We start from the raw sequence: 20,711 nt of genomic DNA, 5'->3' as shown, positions 1-20,711 counted from the left end.
CATACACCGTTGTGTATATATTTCCAGTATATATGAACTATATAGTTCATCTGAGATTGTAATGTTTTAGGAATACTGTATTACAAGGGTTGCTTCTGACCCTGACTTTTCAGCTAAAGATACAGTAGATTGAATAGTTATAAAAATGGATTATCTTCAGTTCAAGTTCACCTATTGTGGTGGGAAGTACTGTTGAGGCATCCTCAGTGAAACAATGATAACATTGTATAGTAATAACTCAATGTGTAACTCATTATCTAATGTAAATTACATGTCCTGTGAGATTCCTAAGAAATAAGATGATTTTCAAATTGACAAACACACGGCAATTTTTAGGTGACACAGTAACCTGTGTTATGAAGGTGTTTCCAAAAAAAATGTTTTAGATTGGCTTCCATCTCTGTTAAAGCCAGTCAATAGGCTGTATTTGTAACCACTTCATTAAAGATCATATTTGGCTTCACTTAAAAGTACATCCCTTAACTCATCAACCAAAAGCTAAATCACTTGTCAAAGTCTATATACTGTATTTATTTTGTGCTAATCAAAATGGTGATATGGAGTATGATAGGGAAGAACACAAGGGAGTAGGGCCCTGCCCATGAGAGCCTATATACTAAGGGAAGAAGAGATTACAGATGTGTCCTGATACACTAACCATCCACATGCTGTATTTTTCTTAAAATTTAGCATGAAGGATGCATCGCAGACTAACCAAAAACCTGCTTAGCGTGTACTAGATGCTAGGCTGCGACATTAACAGACGGTCCTGGAATGTTGACTGGATGGACATGAAGGAGGAGGTCTCGGAGAAAGACAGGATGTGAGAGATGTCCTTGCCCAAGTTGGCTGACACACCCTACCAAACTGGTAACCATACCAAAGATGGGGATTTGGGGTTAAGTAAAGATCATCACTTTCACTTTTGGCTTCAGATTCTGAATTTCACCAATGGGTACTCACACACAAGGTGAAGATTAGATCTTGCACTGGAGTGCAAATCCTGTCTACCCAGAAAAAAGATAGATGGAAAAGGGAAACAGACAGACACAGAAGTTCTTTACAATGGCCCTTTCTGATCTTTGCTCTAGTCCTCTTCTACAGTCCCAGGAATGAAGCACAGTATCGCTGTGCAGGGTCTGAGCTAACTAACACGTGTTACAATACTATACCTAACTATAAAAACAACGGCACTAACTCACTGGCCTAATAAACCCTAAGTGTAGTGCAACATAACCTACTACATATAACTCATTACGAGGAGCAGTGCTAAGAAATTTACCCTGCATGGAATCTAATATACAACTCTACAATCAGAGCAAGAACAAAATACAGTGCTGTCTATTAAGAGCTGGCTAGCTCCTTCTCTAACACTGGTAGTAATGTATGATAATTATAGGCAAGCAACACTATTGATGTGGGGGCCTGAAAGCCCTCCACTTGAGGGAACAGAGATGCTACTAGAGGATGGGAGCTTCCCACACTTATCCCCTTCACTTTCCCTAAGCTGGAAATTATAGTTTTACAGTGGGGGCCAGACAGCCCTCCACTTTCTAAATGTGGCCTTAATGGGATGGGCCTACTGCTTGAAAGAGAGTGTGATTTGAATTAATAAGGCCTAATGCACAAACCTATCAATGGGATACCACTTTACATAACCTGAGCCTAATGCACAGGCTATTATTAGTGTCCACAGGCCTTGTGCCTACCTAACTTATAGACACAGTAACCTGGGCCTAATGCCCAAGGTCCCTTACAATGGCTCAGACCTAGAGCCTGTCTAATAGAGAAAGTGACCTGGGCCTAATGCCCAGAGCCACTATATGATAATGGTGCAGAGGCTCTTAGGCCTGCCTACTTAGAGGCATGGTGGAGTGACCTGAGTCTAGTGCCCATGGACAGGGTGAGGGGTAGGGGCACAGTCCTACATGAACAGTACTTAGCAACCCAGACGTAATAGCCAGGGTCACTGATTACTATTGGGGGCAACCAAAGCTACAAGGCCTAATACCTTCTGATGAACCTGGGCCTAGTGCCCTGTCTGCTCACCCACAGGCCTAATGCCTGACTGTACCCACAGGCCTAGTGCCCAACACCTGGTAGTCCAGGGGGCTTATAAATGAGTGGTAGTGGCCCAAGTCCACCTACCAGTAACGTTGAAAGCAGCAGTCCTCTCTGGTCCCCAGCCATAGTTTTGCTTCCCATCATCTGCCATTATGAATACCTAATGATCTATACACCCTAAATGTCACTATTTAGCGTTGTATATCGCACAAGAAATAATTGCTTTCCAGACTTTGATTGTGGTTCCAAAGCACAAAAAGATATTATTCAACAAAAATCATATAGTTACACGCTGTGATCTAAATACAATTAGCGCAAACGAATTATACAATCACAAGGTACAGTCAATACATAGGCATGCGCTCTGGATCCAGATTTCCGGCATCAACTATGAAACCTCCGTCAACAAAAAAGAAAGATGACTAACTCTCAGATTCAGAGTGCCTGCTTATGTACCCTTACAGAGATAGGCAATACAATATAACAAGTTGGCATAATCCTATTGGTTCTTCCTCCTGGTTCTTCTGTTACGATACAGTTTATAGGTCAGTTTGTATTGTAATAGTTCAGCCTCCAACAGGTCCGTTTTTCCTGCCGAAGAACAAGTCTAAACTGGCTAATAACATTACATTTAAAGAGTACATTACAATGCGTATCTCTCTATGATCCATAATTTGTAGACGCATGTTGCGATCTCCTTGCCGATGGAACCGGAAATCTGCAAATAAACAGTGGTTCAGAATGGCACCAAACACGGTCTGTTTATCATGTACTAAACCCTAGATATCAAAATACCTGTATTTCACAATAGATTTGATAACATATAAAACCTTTAATATTAACCTTAATGCTAGGGAACCTTTCTATGTAAGTGTGCAATATGTGATTGTAAGGATATTAAGAAAAGACGCTAGTTAGCGTTGTGCATCTACGTGTTTGTGGAGTGCACCGTGACACGTGTTTTCCAGGGTTGTTCATATTATATGTAGTAATAAATGTACGTATTAGTATAATGAGGACTTTTAACCTGGGGCAGTGGCAGATGCACGATGCTAATAATCATAACAGCATTGTACATGGGGTATCGTACAGTCGCTACTATGCGTGTTATGTTTTATGTATACAGTGCTTTGCTAAACAGCACAACTGTGCATCTTGTATATTATATGTATAATTTAATGTGCGTATGGGATATGGTGGGACTTTAAACAATATGCAGTAGCAATGTAATCACACGATGCTAATAATAGCATCGCTGTATGTACTGATATTGTGAGATTCGTTGGGCGGCCATTCGCAAAATGGCGTCTTGTTGCCAGTTGCAAAATGGTGTCGTGCAGATTTTGATTTTAACAGATTCTGTCTCAGTCAATCATCCGGCTTTGACACCATCGTCTTGATTCCCCATCTTATGGCCTATTCTATGGCTGCTGGAGCTGTGAATGAGTTTGCATCCTTGCAAAAGCAAGCTCATTCATGCTAATGCCCGATTTCTGCGTCGCCCTCGATGAAAAGATGGAATCCCTCACCGGGCCAGTGGTTACTGAGTGCAGGTAAGGAACCTCCTTTTCTATAAACCTGCCAAGCACCCCCTTACAGAAACATTGGTCAAAGGAAAGCAGACATTAGATAAATGCCTCAAGATTAGAGGCTATAGCAATTAGTGTGAGATGTGTTTATAGTGGGCGTAAAACACCTTTCACTTTGTGTATAGGAAACTTTGCATTATGTATATGCTTACAGTATACTATATTATATGCCTTTTTTTGTAACTTTATAACAAGACTATGTGTAATGCTTATATCTAAATTAAATGCAATTAAATATGGGGCTGATTTAGTACCGATCGCAAGTGCAACTACAGATGCAGATTGAGCGATTGTTTGCCATCGCGCATGTGTATAAGCAGAACTGCGCATGTGCTGCGATCGAACTGTGGTTATAGATACACAGAGGAATCCATCACAGAGGGAGAGACAGGTTGTTAGCATTTGGAGTTGGTCTGCTTGAACGGTGTTGCCCAGGTGTGCATGAATTAGCCACAGCAATTACATACGCAGCTTGAGAGCCCACTGTGTGTGAAGAGACTTGCAGTGTTTGCGGCAGGTCAGACCTGCTTTAAATGGTGACTGATTGGTTGATGTGTGTCGATGGTACCGAAGTTTATGCAGAAGAGCGACATTGGATGGATGTGAGCAAGTAGTAGTGGGCATCTTTATGCCAGTTTAGGTTTGACAAGCATTAGCATATTTTAGCAGCTGCGTTCCGTAAGAATTTGCAGCTGCGATAGCAATTGCGATCCATACTGAATCAAGCCCTATGTTTGCAATGTACATGGTGTGATACTTGGGGTTAATTAGCTCGGTAGACTGGGGTCAGTGTTATAGTGAGTAGGTGCAGAATTAGAGTCCACATGTAGCATTCCAGCAAAAAGATGATCATCGTTCCTCCTCATATAACCTGTGCTGTGTTGGAGGAAAATACAGCCAAATCACTGGTAAAGAGAGTAACCCTCCAGTTGCTGATTTTTTCCGGAATCAATATGGTCCATTCCTCGCAAACATCTGGGTTAAGTGCTTGGTGCTAGTTCTGTATGGTGGATACCTGGCCAGCAGTATATATGGCTGTTTTCAGGTGCAGGAAGGAATTGATATACGTAATTTGGCTACTGACAACTCATATGTTCGTTACTTTTATGACGATGAAGATTTATATTTCTCAGAGTTAAATAAACATAAGTGATGCTTTACTTCCAGCATGTGAAATCAGGAAACTGAAAAATAATAAAAAAACCTTGCCCTTGTTTAGGGCACTAGCTCACTTCTTGAACCCTCTCTACAGAAGCAGCTAATCTGCATGAAAGTCTCTCACAGTCTCTGAGATTTGTGGTCCTTCCTGCCACATGCAGTACTGGACACTGGCCTCCTGGCCTGGTATAGCTTTCTCAGCTTGTTGGCTGCCGCCTCTCACAAGGACAGTGTCAGAGGTATATGAATCTGCCTGCCTCCTTGCAGGTATGATCCTGGCCATCTGGTCTGATTCACTCACACTGCAGCCCCACCTGGACTGTCTGGCTGTGTCCACCAGCAACCTCACCTGGGCTCTGGTCATACGGCAGCCATTATACATCTTCCCACAATGCTTTTCTAGTCTGTGTGGGCGGATCTCCCCTGCCCCACACATAATCTGCTGCTCACCAGTGCCACCTCTAGTGATACTGCCACAATGGGTAAAGCAGTTTAAATAATAGCAATCTACTAAGGAAAACCAAGTGCAACGTTGATAAAAGTGAAATTTAATTTTTAAAAGTAATATAGCATATATAAGATATGTAGAAAGAAATAATTTTCAAGCATTCCAAATATTATATCCCATAGCTTTAAAAGTATTAGAATTATTGTGTAAAAATCTGTTTGAAGTCATTATATTTATATTTATGCTTTATCTTCCAGGTGTTGGAGTGGATGACATGTTCATTATGATTTCCAGCTGGCAACAAACTAAAGTAAAGAGTAAAGTTGAAGAAAGAATGTCTGAGACATATGCTGAAGCTGCAGTCTCGATAACAATCACAACTCTCACAGATGTTCTAGCTTTCTACATAGGAATTATGACGCCTTTTCAATCAGTGAAGTCATTTTGTATTTATGCTGGAACTTCCCTATTATTCTGTTTCCTGTATAATCTCACTTTCTTTGGAGCATTTTTAGTCCTTAATGGTAGACGGGAAGAGAGTAATAGGCATTGGCTGCTTTGTAGAAGGGTGATGGAGCAAAAAGATGATCATCATTCCTCCTCATATAACCTGTGCTGTGTTGGAGGAAAATACAGCCAAATCACTGGTAAAGAGAGTAACCCTCCAGTTGCTGATTTTTTCCGGAATCAATATGGTCCATTCCTCGCAAACATCTGGGTTAAGTGCTTGGTGCTAGTTCTGTATGGTGGATACCTGGCCAGCAGTATATATGGCTGTTTTCAGGTGCAGGAAGGAATTGATATACGTAATTTGGCTACTGACAACTCATATGTTCGTTACTTTTATGACGATGAAGATTTATATTTCTCAGAGTATGGTCCCAGAGTTATGGTTGTTATTACAAAAGATTTTTCATATTGGAATTCAGATGAACGTCTTAAAATTGACAGGTGTATAAAGTCACTTACAGGTGCCTCCTATGTTAGTGAGTCTCTCTCAGAGTCATGGTTGGATGTTTACATAGGCATTGCTAATCTACTTAAACTTGACATTAAAGATAAAAATAATTTCATTGGAAATTTATCACAACTATTTAAATTTGCTCCTGATTATGAACAAGATGTGGACATTTACACGGGGTCCATAAGAGCCTCTCGTTTCTTCATCCAGACTTCGAATGTCACTTCTTCAGTCGATGAGAGAGACATCTTAAACCATGTCCGGAACACAGCAATGAGCTGTGACATCCCGGTCCTTGTGTACCATCCAGCCTTTATTTACTTTGACCAATATGCTGTAATCATCCAGAACACCATCCAGAATGTTGTGGTTGCTGCAGCTGCCATGTTTGTGATCTCAATATTGCTAATTCCAAATCCTTTATGTTCTCTGTGGGTGACTTTCACCATAGCTTCCATTATAGTTGGGGTCACCGGTTTTATGGCTTTCTGGGAGGTTAACTTAGATTCCATCTCTATGATCAACCTTGTTATCTGCATTGGGTTCTCCGTTGACTTCTCAGCACACATTTCATATGCCTATGTATCTAGCCAGAAGTCCACAGTCAATGAGATGATGACTGATGCTTTACATGCTCTTGGTTATCCTATATTGCAAGGTGCTCTGTCCACCATCCTTGGGGTCATCGTTCTTTCCACATCAGCAAGTTACATCTTTAGAACGTTTTTTAAGATCATATTCCTGGTTATTACATTTGGAATGCTGCATGGGCTGGTTTTTCTTCCAGTTTTTCTAACCTTGTTTGGAAACTGTGGCAAAAAATGTTATGGTGCCTCAAAAGTAAAAACATCTATAGGCCAGGTGCCTGCTGGTACCAGAGAAAATCCAAACAGTGACGGTAATTTACAAGATGATATGGGTGAACAATACTATAATAAACATGGCAAAATAATAGAAACTTTCTCAAATAAAATGTTTTCTCCAGATCCTGACTGTCCTTAAGTTCTTCTCATATACAGTAGAACAGGATTATATACTTATTCTTTTCTATATGACATAACAGCACTAATTATTTAATGAGTCTGTAAATATGTTTAAATTACTCTTGATTGTGCTAGGGTTGTTTGTTTACAAGGATCAAAACTACATAAAGAATCTGTGAAATTAAAGTATTCTTCAGTAGATCATATATTGGAGTCAGTATGATTTACCGCCGGCCTCTTGCTCAAAAGATTATTTGCACACAGTGATGTCACATGTACTAATACTTATATATCAGTCTTCTTTGTAAGGTGAACATAATATATATATATATATATATATATATATATATAAATATACATATATATTTATATACATACATATATATATTTATATATATATATATGTATATATACAGTATATATTGTTTATATACCCACCTTACAATATAAGCAGCCTTTATTTTGTCAAGATGCTTGAGTGTTATTTTACAGTGAATTGTTGGGTCAATGAAAAGCTGCATTAACCTCACAGAAACACTCCTTCAGAACTACTGTATACAGTATTTTAACAATACACACCAGACCCCAAAGAATATTAACTTTATACACACTCATCAGACAACACAATAAATGAATGTCTCACATATGCCAGACACCTAAATATCAATATATTAAAGCCATTGCACTTTACAATTGGGATTTGGAAACAAAAGTACAGTAATAGAATAGTAATAAAACAAGAGTAATAACAGACAGACAGTTACATTGATGTCACACACACTCATCAGACTACACAGGATATTAATGTCCCACACACACCAGACACCACAGTAAAATAATGACACAGAAACCAGACACTACAGGATAATAATGACACATAAATCAGACACTGTAGTTTACTAATAACACACACATACCACAAAATATAAACAACACACACACATGACCCCAAAGTATATTAATGCCACACATACATCCATCAGTCCCAGACCCATAGAGATCTGGTCCAGGCGCTGTTACTTTTAGGGGGCATTACCTAATAGCAGGAGGCATGGCCACGCACTCTTAGAAAAACAATAAGAAAAAACTATTTGCAGGGAAAACAGGGGGGCGCTGTGAACCCCTCAGCCAGGGCCAGATCCAGGGGTGTGTGATCATAGTTATCTCTCCCCCACACTCCCACACAGACAGAGGAGACTACTGCTGCTGCTGCTTAGTGGCAAAGGCCTCCCTGGACCCACTGCAGCCAAGCACATACCAGCGTCTGCTGGGCTAAAGAAAGAGGCTGCTGACAGGTAATAGGAAGGAAGGGTGCAGTGGCAGACATGGGCCCCTTCAACAATTAGTTGATTAGTAATTGTACCCACTCCCCTCCTCTCAGCGCCCCTGGTCAGACCACACAGTATATTACCACCACAAACACTTGACAACATAACACCACACACACACACGCACATATTATATTAACAATCACACTTACATTATCAGTAGAATTCTGGGAGACTTCTCTGTAGGGAAAGCCATCAGCCACAAATGGTTAGAAACCAATGATGGTTACCTGCCAATGCCAAATGGTTTTACCATAAAAGGCAGTCATGCAGATAGTTTCCTGCCATCAATGGTAGCTGTGAACACAATGTTGTTGTTTATCACACTGGAATGAGCTGCTAGGCTGTCAGCCAGCAGGAACCATTGATGGCAGTCCATTCCATAGTTTAATATCATTGATGGTTTTGTCTGTATTTTCCGTCAATGGCAACCATTGATGGTAGGCACAATGATCGCCATCCCTACTACTCAGTCTGATTCCTGGAAGTAATAAAGAGGGGAAGTCTTCATGGGAGGGGCAAGCCAACAGGAAGTGCAACATTGCCCTAAAGCCCTCCTAGAAGAAACAACTGAAGAGGAGAAGAGAAAGTACATTTATTCTTCAGGAGATTGCCACCTAGCAACAGCCAGGGCCGGCGCTACCACTAGGCAAGCTTAGACAGCTATCTAGGGGTGCCGGCCGCTTAAGGGCTCTTCTGAGTCTGCCTAACTACGGAGGGTGCAGGGGCTGCGATTGCTATGGGGCCCGGCGGCTTAAGGGGCCCAGCGATTGCACCCCCTGCACCATCCATTTGCCGGGCGCCCACTGGTAACACAATCTCAGTGGGCGCCTGGCAATGGAGGGTGCAGTCGCTGGGCCGGTGGGCCCCTTAAGCCACCGGGCCCCTTAGTGATGCACCCCCTGTGCCCTCCATTTGCTGGGTGCCTGCTGAGATTGTGTTACCAGCGGGCACCCGGCTCCTTCTCTCCCCCCTCCCCCCGGCGCCAGCGGAAGCCAGAGGACGGAGCTCACTCCTCAGCTCCTGCTTCTGGGTCCCGCAGTGCACTATTGGAGTGACATAATGATGTTACTCCCATAGTTCCGAGGAGCAGGCGCCGGGGACGGACAGCAGCAGGCTCTGGAGCGGGGTTTAAGGTAAGTATTTTTTTGTGTGTGTATGTGTGTGTGCGGGGGGGCTTACCACAGGGGGCACTACAGGGGCCTTACTACTGGGGGCACTTCAAGGGGCATTACTACTGGTTCATTGCAAGGAGAATTACTATTGGGGGCACTACAAGGGCATTACTACTGGGGGCACTGCAGGGAGCATTACTACTGGGGGCACTACAAGGGCATTACTACTGGGGGCACTGCAGGGAGCATTACTACTGGGGGCACTGCAGGGAGCATTACTACTGGGGGCACTACAAGGGCATTACTACTGGGACACTGCAGGGAGCATTACTACTGGGGGCACTGCAGGGAGCATTACTATTGGGGGCACTACAAGGGCATTACTACTGGGGGCACTGCAGGGAGCATTACTTCTGGGGTCACTGCAGGGAGCATTACTATTGGGGGCACTACAAGGGCATTACTACTGAGGGCACTGCATGGAGCATTACTACTGGGTGCACTACAAGGGCATTACAACTGGGTGCACTACAGGGGACCTTACTACTGGGGGCACTGCAGGGGGAATCATCCCTTTAATTCGGGTCATGTGAATACTATTAGGGCGCTGTGTATGTGTCTGAGTTGGGCGGAGGGTTTGGGGGAAAACAGGGGCGGCTAGGTGAACCTTTGTCTAGGGCGCCCTGAAACCTTGCACCGGCCCTGGCAACAGCTAGTGGGTTTTATCCTGATTTTCTGCTTTAAAGTAGGCGAGTGACATTTTCCATCACTAACCTGTCAACACTATCAGTGATGCTGCATCTGACCTGCAGGTTAGGTTGTGCACAGGTGTATCAGTATGGGTTAATAACAGTGATGTGACTTTTGTCATACATTTCAGCCATGTTGTACTGTTTGTACTTACTGTATTAGATGGTGCTAGAAAAGAACCCTTTGGCACATAATCTGATTGGTTGATAATGGAATGTGCCATTATGTCATATTATATCCAGCTATATATTAATTGTTTTACCCTAGCCAAAAACCTTGGAACCTATAATATTGTATCAAAGGCACCTACTAAATATTGCTATCCACACATGTTCTAATGCACAAGCACGATGGCTATTTAGTACACTGCCAAGTATTTTAGCTGACAATTTAGAGAGCAGTGTGTTATATCTTTGGATCTTTGGTAATAGCTATATGTGAGGCACTGCAGCCCCCTGCCAATGAATAAAGTAGATAATTAATGCAGGTATTCTATGTATGCTATAAGTTTTGTATACATTAATTGGGAGGTCACTGTTGCCCCTCCCCTTCTCCCAGGGGATATAAAGGGCTTGCAAGACCATACACCATGCCTCATTACAGGAGTGGAGAAACCAGTATACTGCCCATATGTGTATTTGATTACCCGGGCTTTGCAGAAAGAAGGGGGGGCTCCACAGGACTCTTATTTGTATCTTCAATCTGAATACAACTGATTAAGAGCTGGAGTATATGTTGTTAACCTTTATCTGCTTATATACATATATAATACTTATTAATAAACTGTATGCTTATTACTTTTAATAACATTATTGTGTTGTGTACAATTACTCTATTCATGTGATATTTGTCATTGATAACCTTGTGTTCTAAACATCTCACTGGGAACAACCGGTCATATGCACACTAGCAGCTGGGTGGAGCTGCTGATTACTGAATCAGATCTTCTCTCAGAATTGAGGATGGAGGACACAATGTCAGTCTCTGCAGTTTTCTCCATTAAAAGTGCAAATGGACCTCAGTCTTACAAAAGGAATATTACAGTCTCCTCCTCAATCTCTTCCTCAGAGGAATTCATTATTAGGAGGAAAAAAGGGGGCAATTCGAAAAATCCTCTGGAGGATGAATTCTTCTCAGATTCTAAGGTGAAACTGATATGGACGACTATACAGTCTCTTGTTCAAAATCAGTTTGAATAGAACAAAAAAGACAATTTTAGGGAATTGTCCGTAGCTGACAATAGAAACTTGTTCAAACTAGACAAACCAGTTCTACCCGTAGTTGGCATCGCTCCTCTGCCCATAGCAGGTACCATTTGGACACTCATCACAGGTTAAAGGGTCTTCACAAAATTACCTAGCAGCAGGTCCCTCAACCTTACACCCTACATCTCCTACTACCTCACAGATTATAGACTGGGAATCTAAGAAGGCTGTTAGGTCTGCAGCATCGTTTAAGAGGGGTGAGCTAAGTGAACTGCAAATGGCAAGGGTAGCCTTAGCAGATAGGGATCACCCTCTGAAGATGTCCTCATGTCACTGGACTATTGAGGAAATTCGAAGGTATACCAATTTACAAAATTGACTTTCAGAATCAACCTTAATTGAGGAGGATGACTGGGTACTTAGAAGCATTTTGGTCTTCCAGATATAGCTGCTATTTTACTCCTGAGGTTGACCAAACTCTAAAAGTATTAGTGGGTGACAAAAATTTGACTGACTCAGATACAACAAAAATAGAGAAAATCTAATATAAAATGGCTGATGCTGTGGGCCCACTGTTTACTTATTAGATAAAGCTGAGAAGGAATGAGATCAGTTTGTTCCCTAGAAACTTTAGTGACTTCGAAATATGCATTATTTAAAGCAATTAGCAGACCTACATTGATGATTGGTCAAACGCTTCACTATGCTGCTAACTTTAAATGGTCCTAATTAGAGATGTGCGCCAACCCCCGTGTTTTGGTTTTGGATCTGGATCTACCCTGGTTTTGGATCTGGATTGGTTTTGCCAAAACCTCACCTCCGTGTTTTGGTTTTGGATCTGGATTTTTTTCTTAAAAACATCATAAAAACAGCTAAAATCACATAAAATGTGCCTGTTTTTGTTCCAACAGTATAATTAACCTCAATAACATTTATTTCCAGTAATTTCCAATCAATTTTGACCACCTCACAATATTATTTGCTTAATCTTGTTAAGGCCAAAAGGTTGCATCCAGCTAGCTGGCTGACTAAGCTAAGGCACACAGTGGGCGGCACTAACATGTGGCAGTTCACTTTCTAATTTCCAACACAGATACAGTGTGTTATACAGTGTGGGTTGGATACACCAATATTGCACTTACTGTGACAGCAGTGTCGGCAGAACGGAGTTGCTGACGATGTCCTCAGTACATTGAATGGCAGTGCTGCGGTACTGGCAGTGTCATCAGTGAAGGGTACCGGTGATGTTGGCAGTGCAGGGGTGCCAGTGGTGTCTTTAGTGCAGGTTTGCTGGCTGTGTTGGCAGTGCGGGGGTGCCAGCGGTGTCTTTAGTGCAGGTTTGCTGGCTATGTCGGCAGTGCGGGGGTGCCTTCAGTGCAGGTTTGCTGACTGTGTCGGCAGTGCAGGGGTGTTCTCAAAGCAGGGTGCCGGCGGTGTCAGCAGAGCGGGGGTTCCAGCGGTATCCTCAGTGCAGGTTTGCTGACTGTGTCGGCAGTGCAGGGGTGCTGGTGGTGTCCTCAACATTGGGCAGCAGTGCAGGAATGTCGCAGCGGTGGTGCCGGCAGTGGGGGACGCTGCCAGTGGGGGTGCCGGTGGTGTAGGCAGCGGGGGGTGCCGGTGGTGTCAGCAGCGGGGGGTGCCGGCGGTGTCAGGCGGCGGGGGATGGCGGGCGCCATCTTCTTTTTGCTATTTTGTAGTGTTTTCAATGGGCTTAATGCTGATTGGCTGAGAGCCGTGACAGGCGGCTCTCTCAGCCAATCAGTGTTAAGCCCGCTGAAAACAAAACCTCACGACTCGACAGAGGGGTCGCGAGGTTTTGGCTCGGGTCAGGGATCCGGGGCAGGAAGCGAGATCCGAGCTGCGCTCGGATGGCCCCGGATCCCCGAAATTCGGGTGGGTCTGGTTCTCAGGGAACCGGACCCGCTAATCTCTAGTCCTAAAGGTTTGCTAAAGCAGATCTTTTAGGGTTTGGAATTTCCAAACTTAAATGGATACAGAACTGTTTGGTCCAGAATTCATTTTTGAGGTTAAATTCTGTTACAAAGCCAGAAAATCCTTTTCAGATTTAAAAATAAAAAATACAGGAACACAAGCAGACCTTTCCACAAGGGGGTCATATGTCCAGAGCTAACAGTATGACCCAACATTATTTCAGACCTCATAGAGGAATATTTGCATCTGAAGCAAGAGGAGCCACATATGCAAGCTGCAACTCCTTAACAGAGGTAGCAATCCCTGTAACTGTCTCATCCTCACATAGAATTTTATCTGAGTCTCTTAGCCTTTAGAGACAGATCAATTGAAACAGATGACTGTTAAAAATAGTGCGATTTGGCCTCAGTTAGCCATTCAAATGATTTAATCGACAAAAATATGTACTATTCAGAAATTGCAGTTGCAGGTTAGATGATACTGTACTCTAAAAATAGCTCTAACACAAGGCAAAATAGAACAAGCAAACACCTTGCAGAAAGATTGGACCAGTAACATTAAACTACTGTAAGCCATAAGCCTATGGAGGCTCCATGAGCCCGAGAGAGATCTTTTGCAGCCCCCAGCCAGCGGCAGAAGCTGATACTGTGCGCATGCACAGTATTAGCTTCCCCAGGTGAAGTCTTTCACATTTGTGAAAGACTTTCTGGGGATATAGCTCACAGGGACAGTGGTACTCGCAACCGTTTGACCCTGCAAGTTCCCCCTTGTACATAGCGTGGATATATTAATTAAAAGTGAAAATATGCCCGGCGAGGAGGATAGATAATAATCACGGCTGGTCTGCGATTAATAGTTCATAGGCCCCTAAGGCATGGTAGAGGTGTCAAAAATTTTGGGCAATTCTTTGAAGCCTGACCAGATGTCATAATGGCGTTTCACTCTTGTGTGCTGAGTTGACTCATCTTCCTCACCAGTAGGTCTCTTGAGAAAGGTGAGTTTTTTTCTAGCAGCAACATTTGTCAGAAAAACTAGAATTGTTTTGGGTTGGAGATGATAGGGGCACACCACCACACAGTCTCTTACACTGGAAGGATAACACACTATACAATTTTTTTTTGCACTAATGGCTTTGTTTTTAGACACAAACAACAATAACAATTGTTTGTATTCACTTGGAATAACAGGCCTTTGTGAGAATTGTTCTGGGGTGCAGATTAAGGGTGGTACACCACCACACACACCCTCACTTACACTAGAAGGGTAATACACTATTGTTATGATACACCTGAATAATTGCATGTACCCCTAGAACCTCGCTACACAGGTCTTTGGCCTATAACATCCCCCCTTCATATTGAGAGTGACACTCACCCCAGTACTGAGTTGCCACCAGGTCTTATTCTCAGGGTAGTAGGGGCTCATACAATTAATAGGTGGTCGCAGGAGATATGGCTGGAGTAAATTAGGAATTACACGGGAATGCCCTGAACTGGAGCTGTAGTTGAACAGAAGTACTGAGAGGCTCAGCAAGGAAATGGCAGGATGTTCACAGGGCATGAGAACATAAGCAGATTTGGCAGGACAAAATGGCACCAGGAAGGTAGCACAGAGTTTCCATCAGGAACCAGATCAGCGAGCTAAATATATGGGCATGAAGCTATAACTGACAATGAAGCTAAGCCCTGTCTGCCTTTTAACACATCCTAAAGCCAATAAGAAGCCTCAGCAAGAAAGTGCTATAACAACCAGTTATAGAGACCTCAGACACAGACCCCATCACTTACCTGTTGCGGTGCTGACTAGATGTCAGCACCGCGTCTCACAGATCTGCTGGCCGACGTCTTCCATCATAACTCCCCTTCAGATCTCTCCTGCTGGGACAGATAGTTATCCTTGTCCCCACCAGCATCTGAATGCTGTTTATGATGGCTGCTCTGGCGTCCCACATGAAGGATCTTCCACCAACTTCTGTGAATAGGTACCACCATGTAAAGCTGTCAGCTGACCACTGTATCACCAATAGCAAGTTTCCTGATTCCCTCACCAATCAACTCCCTGCCATTGGTAGTAAAGGGTTTTCTGTAATTATGGCAAGCTGCCAGAGCAACATCCCTCTATACTGCTTGTCAGAGGTTAAGTGCTTGAAGAGGTGACTGTACTCCCCAGTGTCCTGACACTGGGTTTTTGACTGAGATCCTGCATTCCAATCACCAAAGCTCTTGTTCCATCCCAGAATGTAACCTCAGTACCACTGCTCCATCAGCATCCAGAACCACCACTACCCACCCGGTGTCCAGCTACAGAACCACTACTCCATCAGCATCTGAAAGCACCGGTACCAGTCTGTTGTAAGCCTCAGTACCAGTGTTCTTACAGCATCGAGAACCACCAGTACCAGCCTGGTTTACAGCCCTAGTACTGCTGCACCTACAGTGTCCAGAACAAGCAGTACCAGTCTGGTAACCAGCCTCAGAACTGCTGTTCCTACAGCATCCAAAACCACTGTCACTAGTCGGTGTTCAGCAACAGAACCACTGTCCCTGCAGAAACCAGAACTATCTATACCTGTCCGCTGATCAGTTGCAGAACCACTTCTACCACAGTGTACAGTACCACTAGACCCAGTCCACAGACTAGCACTGATCCTCAGCCACTTTTGTGACCATTCCTACTTTCCAATCCAATCCTTTCCACAGCAACCCGTGAATCGAGTGCTAATTTTATCCTTGTTACAATTCTCCAGCCTGCTCATGCACAGGAATTTCATCAAACCACCCAACTTAATCCATGCAGCTTCCTCTCCTACTCCATACCTCGACCCTAGACTGGGAACACAAACCAATGTAGTCCCAGCCATGACACAAGCCCAATGAACACAGATCAGCAAGTATCCCAGCTAATAAGAACCAGCTGGGACCAAGGTTCACTGCAGCCGCTGCTAGTCACACGCTGGCATCAGTAGTAAAAGCTGGGACAAGCTTTCCAAGCAGATACTGATGTCATGCTCCAGTGCAGACCCAGTGATAGGGGGGTATCAAGGGTACTCCAAGGTCCAAAAGTGCCCTGAAGATCAGAGAGGCACAAAACTGGGTCACAGCACCTAAATTTCTTTTAGAGATTCACTGCTCCAGTTGGCACTGCACAACTAGGCACAAAAAATCAATCAAGCTGGTCCCTATCACCTGGTCACATAGTAATGAATGAGGCCGCAGTGACCTTGGAAGAGAAAGAGGGTAGAAGAACTACAGTCTGCATCATCAGTGACAGAGAGACAGTGTGGTAAGTTATAGTGTATTTTTACTAGAAATGTGCGCTGACCCCTGTGTTTTGGTTTTGGTTTTGTATCTGTATCTCCTCTGGTTTTGAATCTGGATTGGTTTTGCCAAAACCGCCCTTCCGTGTTTTGTTTTTTGTTTTTGTTTTTGGATCTGTATTTTATCTAAAAAATTGTGCAATTCCACAGAAGCATCCTTGATTTCTACATTAGTGCTGCTCATCCCCACATTTGTAGAAGGCACACAAATGGTGGAAGGAGGATCCTCTTCAAGTACAGTATTAGAAAGATCAGGCTCACATATGGCAACCGCGGACACACTTGAACTCTCCTTGGGGACCTGTGACTTTTCGGAGCACACAGTTGGTTTCAGTGTCTTACTCGTCTTAACAATTTTAATTGTTTTTATACCTCTACTACAAGCAGAAGGGCTTAAATAATCACAACTAGAACCATCAGTCATAAGTAAAGGCCAAGGGCTTATCCTTTCCTTGCCACTTGTGATTGAATTTCCTTGCCACTTGAATTTTTTGTTTCTTTAAAACTAACTTAACTTTAGATTTTTTTTCTTTAACAGGGTAAAAGTTGATTTTACATGGCCTGACTTAAGCCCTGGGGCATCGGCCTTCATAGATGACGTTGACGGCTTTGCATCATCATCATGACTGCTACAAGACTGGTATGTGGTTCCTGCTCTCCTGTCATGTGACTGTCCTCCATGCTCACTGCGATCTTGCAGCAGTGTCACCAAGCGATTATAGCACAGCTAACTTGCAGCTAACGCACACAACCACCCAAAAAAAACCAACTATTTTTAAAAATGGGGAAAAGCACCTTTGAACAAAGCAGCAGCCCCTTTATAAATGACACAGGCAGCACCCCTGCGCAGCTATGTTGCTGATAAGTCTGGCTAACGTGCACACACACAGCAAAAAAAATATTTTTTTTGGCACTTGGGGGGGAGAGCACCCCTGAACGAGGCAGCAGTCCCTTGATAAATGACACAGGCAGCACCCCTACGCACCTACATTGCTGATAAGTGTGGCTAATGAGCACACACAGAAAAAAAGCCCACTTAATATATATTTTTTTGCACTTGTGGGGGAGAGCACCCCTGAAATGCAGCATCCCCTTGATTAATGACACAGACAGCAGGCAGACGCAGCTACATTGTTGATAAGTGTGGCTAACGTGCACACACACAGAAAAAAAGACACTTTTTATTTTTTCACACTGGGGGTGAAGAGCACCCCTGAAGGACAAAGCACCCCCTGAACAACATAGCAGCAACCCATTATGGACTGCAGTGACACAGGAGCCACTGAAGTCCCCCTTTTCTGTCTGCAGCACAGCTCCTATAGAATATAGACAACAACACAGCCCTTATGGACAACAGCACAGCCATCTCCTCTGGACAACAGCAGCCAGCTCCTATGTACAACAGCCAGCCTCTATGGACAACAGCCAGCCACTATGTACAACAGCAGCCAGCCCCTATGGACAACAGCCAGCCTCTATGGACAACAGCCATCCTCTATGGACAACAGCAGCCAGCCCCTATGGACAACAGCCATCCCCTATGGACAACAGCCAGCCAGTGTGATCAGTGTGTAATGTCCTGAGTGTGTGGTCTGGTCAGTGTGTAATATCCTGAGTGTGTGGGCTGGTCCGTGTGTGATGTCCTGAGTGTGTGGGCTGGTCAGTATGTGATGTCCTGCATGTGTGGTCTGGTCAGTGTGTGTTGTCCTGAGTGTGTGGTCTGGTCAGTGTGTGTTGTCCTGAGTGTGTGGTCTGGTCTGAGTGTATTCAGGTGCCCAAGATGGCTGCATCACCTTTTACATGCTCCTGAACATCTCCATAAAACAGCTTAAATTCTACAAAAGTGACATCAGAAGTACAAGAAATATCCAAAGACTTACCTTTAACTTGTACTGCACTACATGGACATCTATCCAAAATCAACGGATTGCATTCCTGCACTGAGATTCACATTGGATTGGATTGAAACCTCTGCCCTCTCCACCAGAACACAGACTGGCATTACCTCTGCAGTGGACACCCCAGAGCAAGATACTGTGAAATACAAATTATCTTTGGCTCCAGCTCCCCCCTAAGACATCATTCACCTCTGTTCTTTGCTCAGCAAATAACTCTGATTTCTTGCATTAAAAAACTAAAATACAGTATGCCCAGTCTCTGAAATCTGGAAGCCTGGTCATCTCAAAATACAGGATCCCATTTTTTTCCCCCTGGAGACATGTTATCTTTACCCTTGCACAGAATATCCACTTCAAAAGGAGCCTCACACTGGGATTTTCACACCTATACAATAGGAATGGCTTTTAATACCTTTCCACAAGCCTGCTTTGCCCTGGAATAATTTGGGTGACTCTAAATCATCAACTGAAAAGACAAGTTAGTTACTCCTTATTCAAAATATACCTTTTGTACAAGAGAGAAGCTACTGGACATAGCAATAGCCAAATTAAATTAGACTATTCATGATTTCCATTATAACTTCTGGATCATACACAGAGTTGATAAAACAGAAAAATAAAAACAGCTTCACCGTCTCTCATAATCAAATGCAATTCATGCTCTCTCATCGATGATCCAATGTATTTTTACACCTTCAGCTTTGTGCTTTCACTCCGCCCACCACGAGCAGCAGTTCCTATTGATCCAGCACAGACTTCCATTCTTAAATCCCTTGGCATTTTAGAAAAAACTCAACGGGGCAGTCGTGGGAAGCGAGGATGAAAATCTCTTATCCGCTGTAACCACCTAAGTTCCTTGCCTTCAGGTTCACCCGTTTCATATAGGAGACAAAAAGAAGTGGTACCTAACAAATGGTCCTGTGTTTGGAAGAACAGATCATTAAACTCTCGCTCTGTGACTGACATCCCCAGAGCCCCTACACTCAATAAAAAGAAATCTACAGACCCTCTGGTATGCCCAATCAGCTCTGTCCTTTGTAATGCCAGATCTAGAAGAAACAAGACTGCCACAATTGCTGACCTTATTGAATCTGCAGATCATGCCTGTATTACAGAGACTTGGCTAAATGAAAATGCAGCACCTATCTTGGAAGCTGCAGTTCCAACAAATTATTCTGTCATTCACAACCCAAGACTTAACCGCAGGGGAGAGGGAGTGGCCATCTGCTTTAGAAAAGCACTTAAACTTAGGGTCCACCCAATGGAAATGACTCACTCATTTGAGTGCATCGCTGTTCGGAGTTCTACAGAATTAGGATTCAGAGTACTTCTCATTTACCACCCCCTTGGAGATGAAAAGATATTTCTCCAAGAATTTGCAGATATTGTTGCTGGACTAGTTATGGAGCATCAAAGATGGCTGATCCTTGGAGATTTCAATGCATGGGTTGATGATGAGCTCTAACACCTTGGCCAAGATCTTCTGTGCACAATAAATGCTCTGGGACAGACACAAGTCATTTCTTCGGCTACTCATATATGTGGTCACACTCTTGATCTTGTCTTCCAGATTGGATTAGATGTCTCCGACCTAAATATAAACCCAGTCACGTGGTCAGACCACCACTCAATTAACTTCTCAGTCACAACCCCTCAAAATAGAACGTTAACCATGGAGTTGACAAGGTATCGACCAAGGAGAGGCATGACTCCCCAGGCTCTTGCAGCAAACCTGGATCTTTCTGCGGTAATGGGGGCCTGTGAAGATCCTTGTTACCTTGTCCATTACTATAACAGGGATGTGACAGCTGAAATGGATATTATTGCCCCTGTGCATATACGACCCCTCATACCACACCGTCAAGCCCCTTGGTTTGACAATAGTAGTGTTAGTGAACTCAAGAAAAGGGGGCGTAGACTTGAAAGATGATGGAGGAAGACGAACTTGGTAGAGGATAAGTTAA

General features: G+C 43.5%; 1 protein-coding gene across 1 annotated transcript in view; it reads left to right on the top strand.

The window, feature by feature from the left end:
• Positions 1-7,222, top strand: part of LOC148475031 (patched domain-containing protein 3-like) — a 36,826-nt gene extending 29,604 nt beyond the window's left edge. Inside the window, exon 4 of the mRNA XM_088457822.1 lies at positions 5,517-7,222. Within this exon, the coding sequence (XP_088313948.1) occupies positions 5,517-7,222 (1,706 nt within the window). The remainder of the gene's footprint in view (positions 1-5,516) is intronic.
• The last annotated feature ends 13,489 nt before the right edge of the window (positions 7,223-20,711 follow it).

The sequence above is a fragment of the Taudactylus pleione genome, unplaced genomic scaffold, assembly GCF_031769625.1.
Source record: "Taudactylus pleione unplaced genomic scaffold, aTauple2 ptg000788l, whole genome shotgun sequence".
In the NCBI taxonomy this organism is placed as follows: Eukaryota; Metazoa; Chordata; class Amphibia; order Anura; family Myobatrachidae; genus Taudactylus; species Taudactylus pleione.
This window is presented reverse-complemented; position numbering and strand designations above follow the sequence as displayed.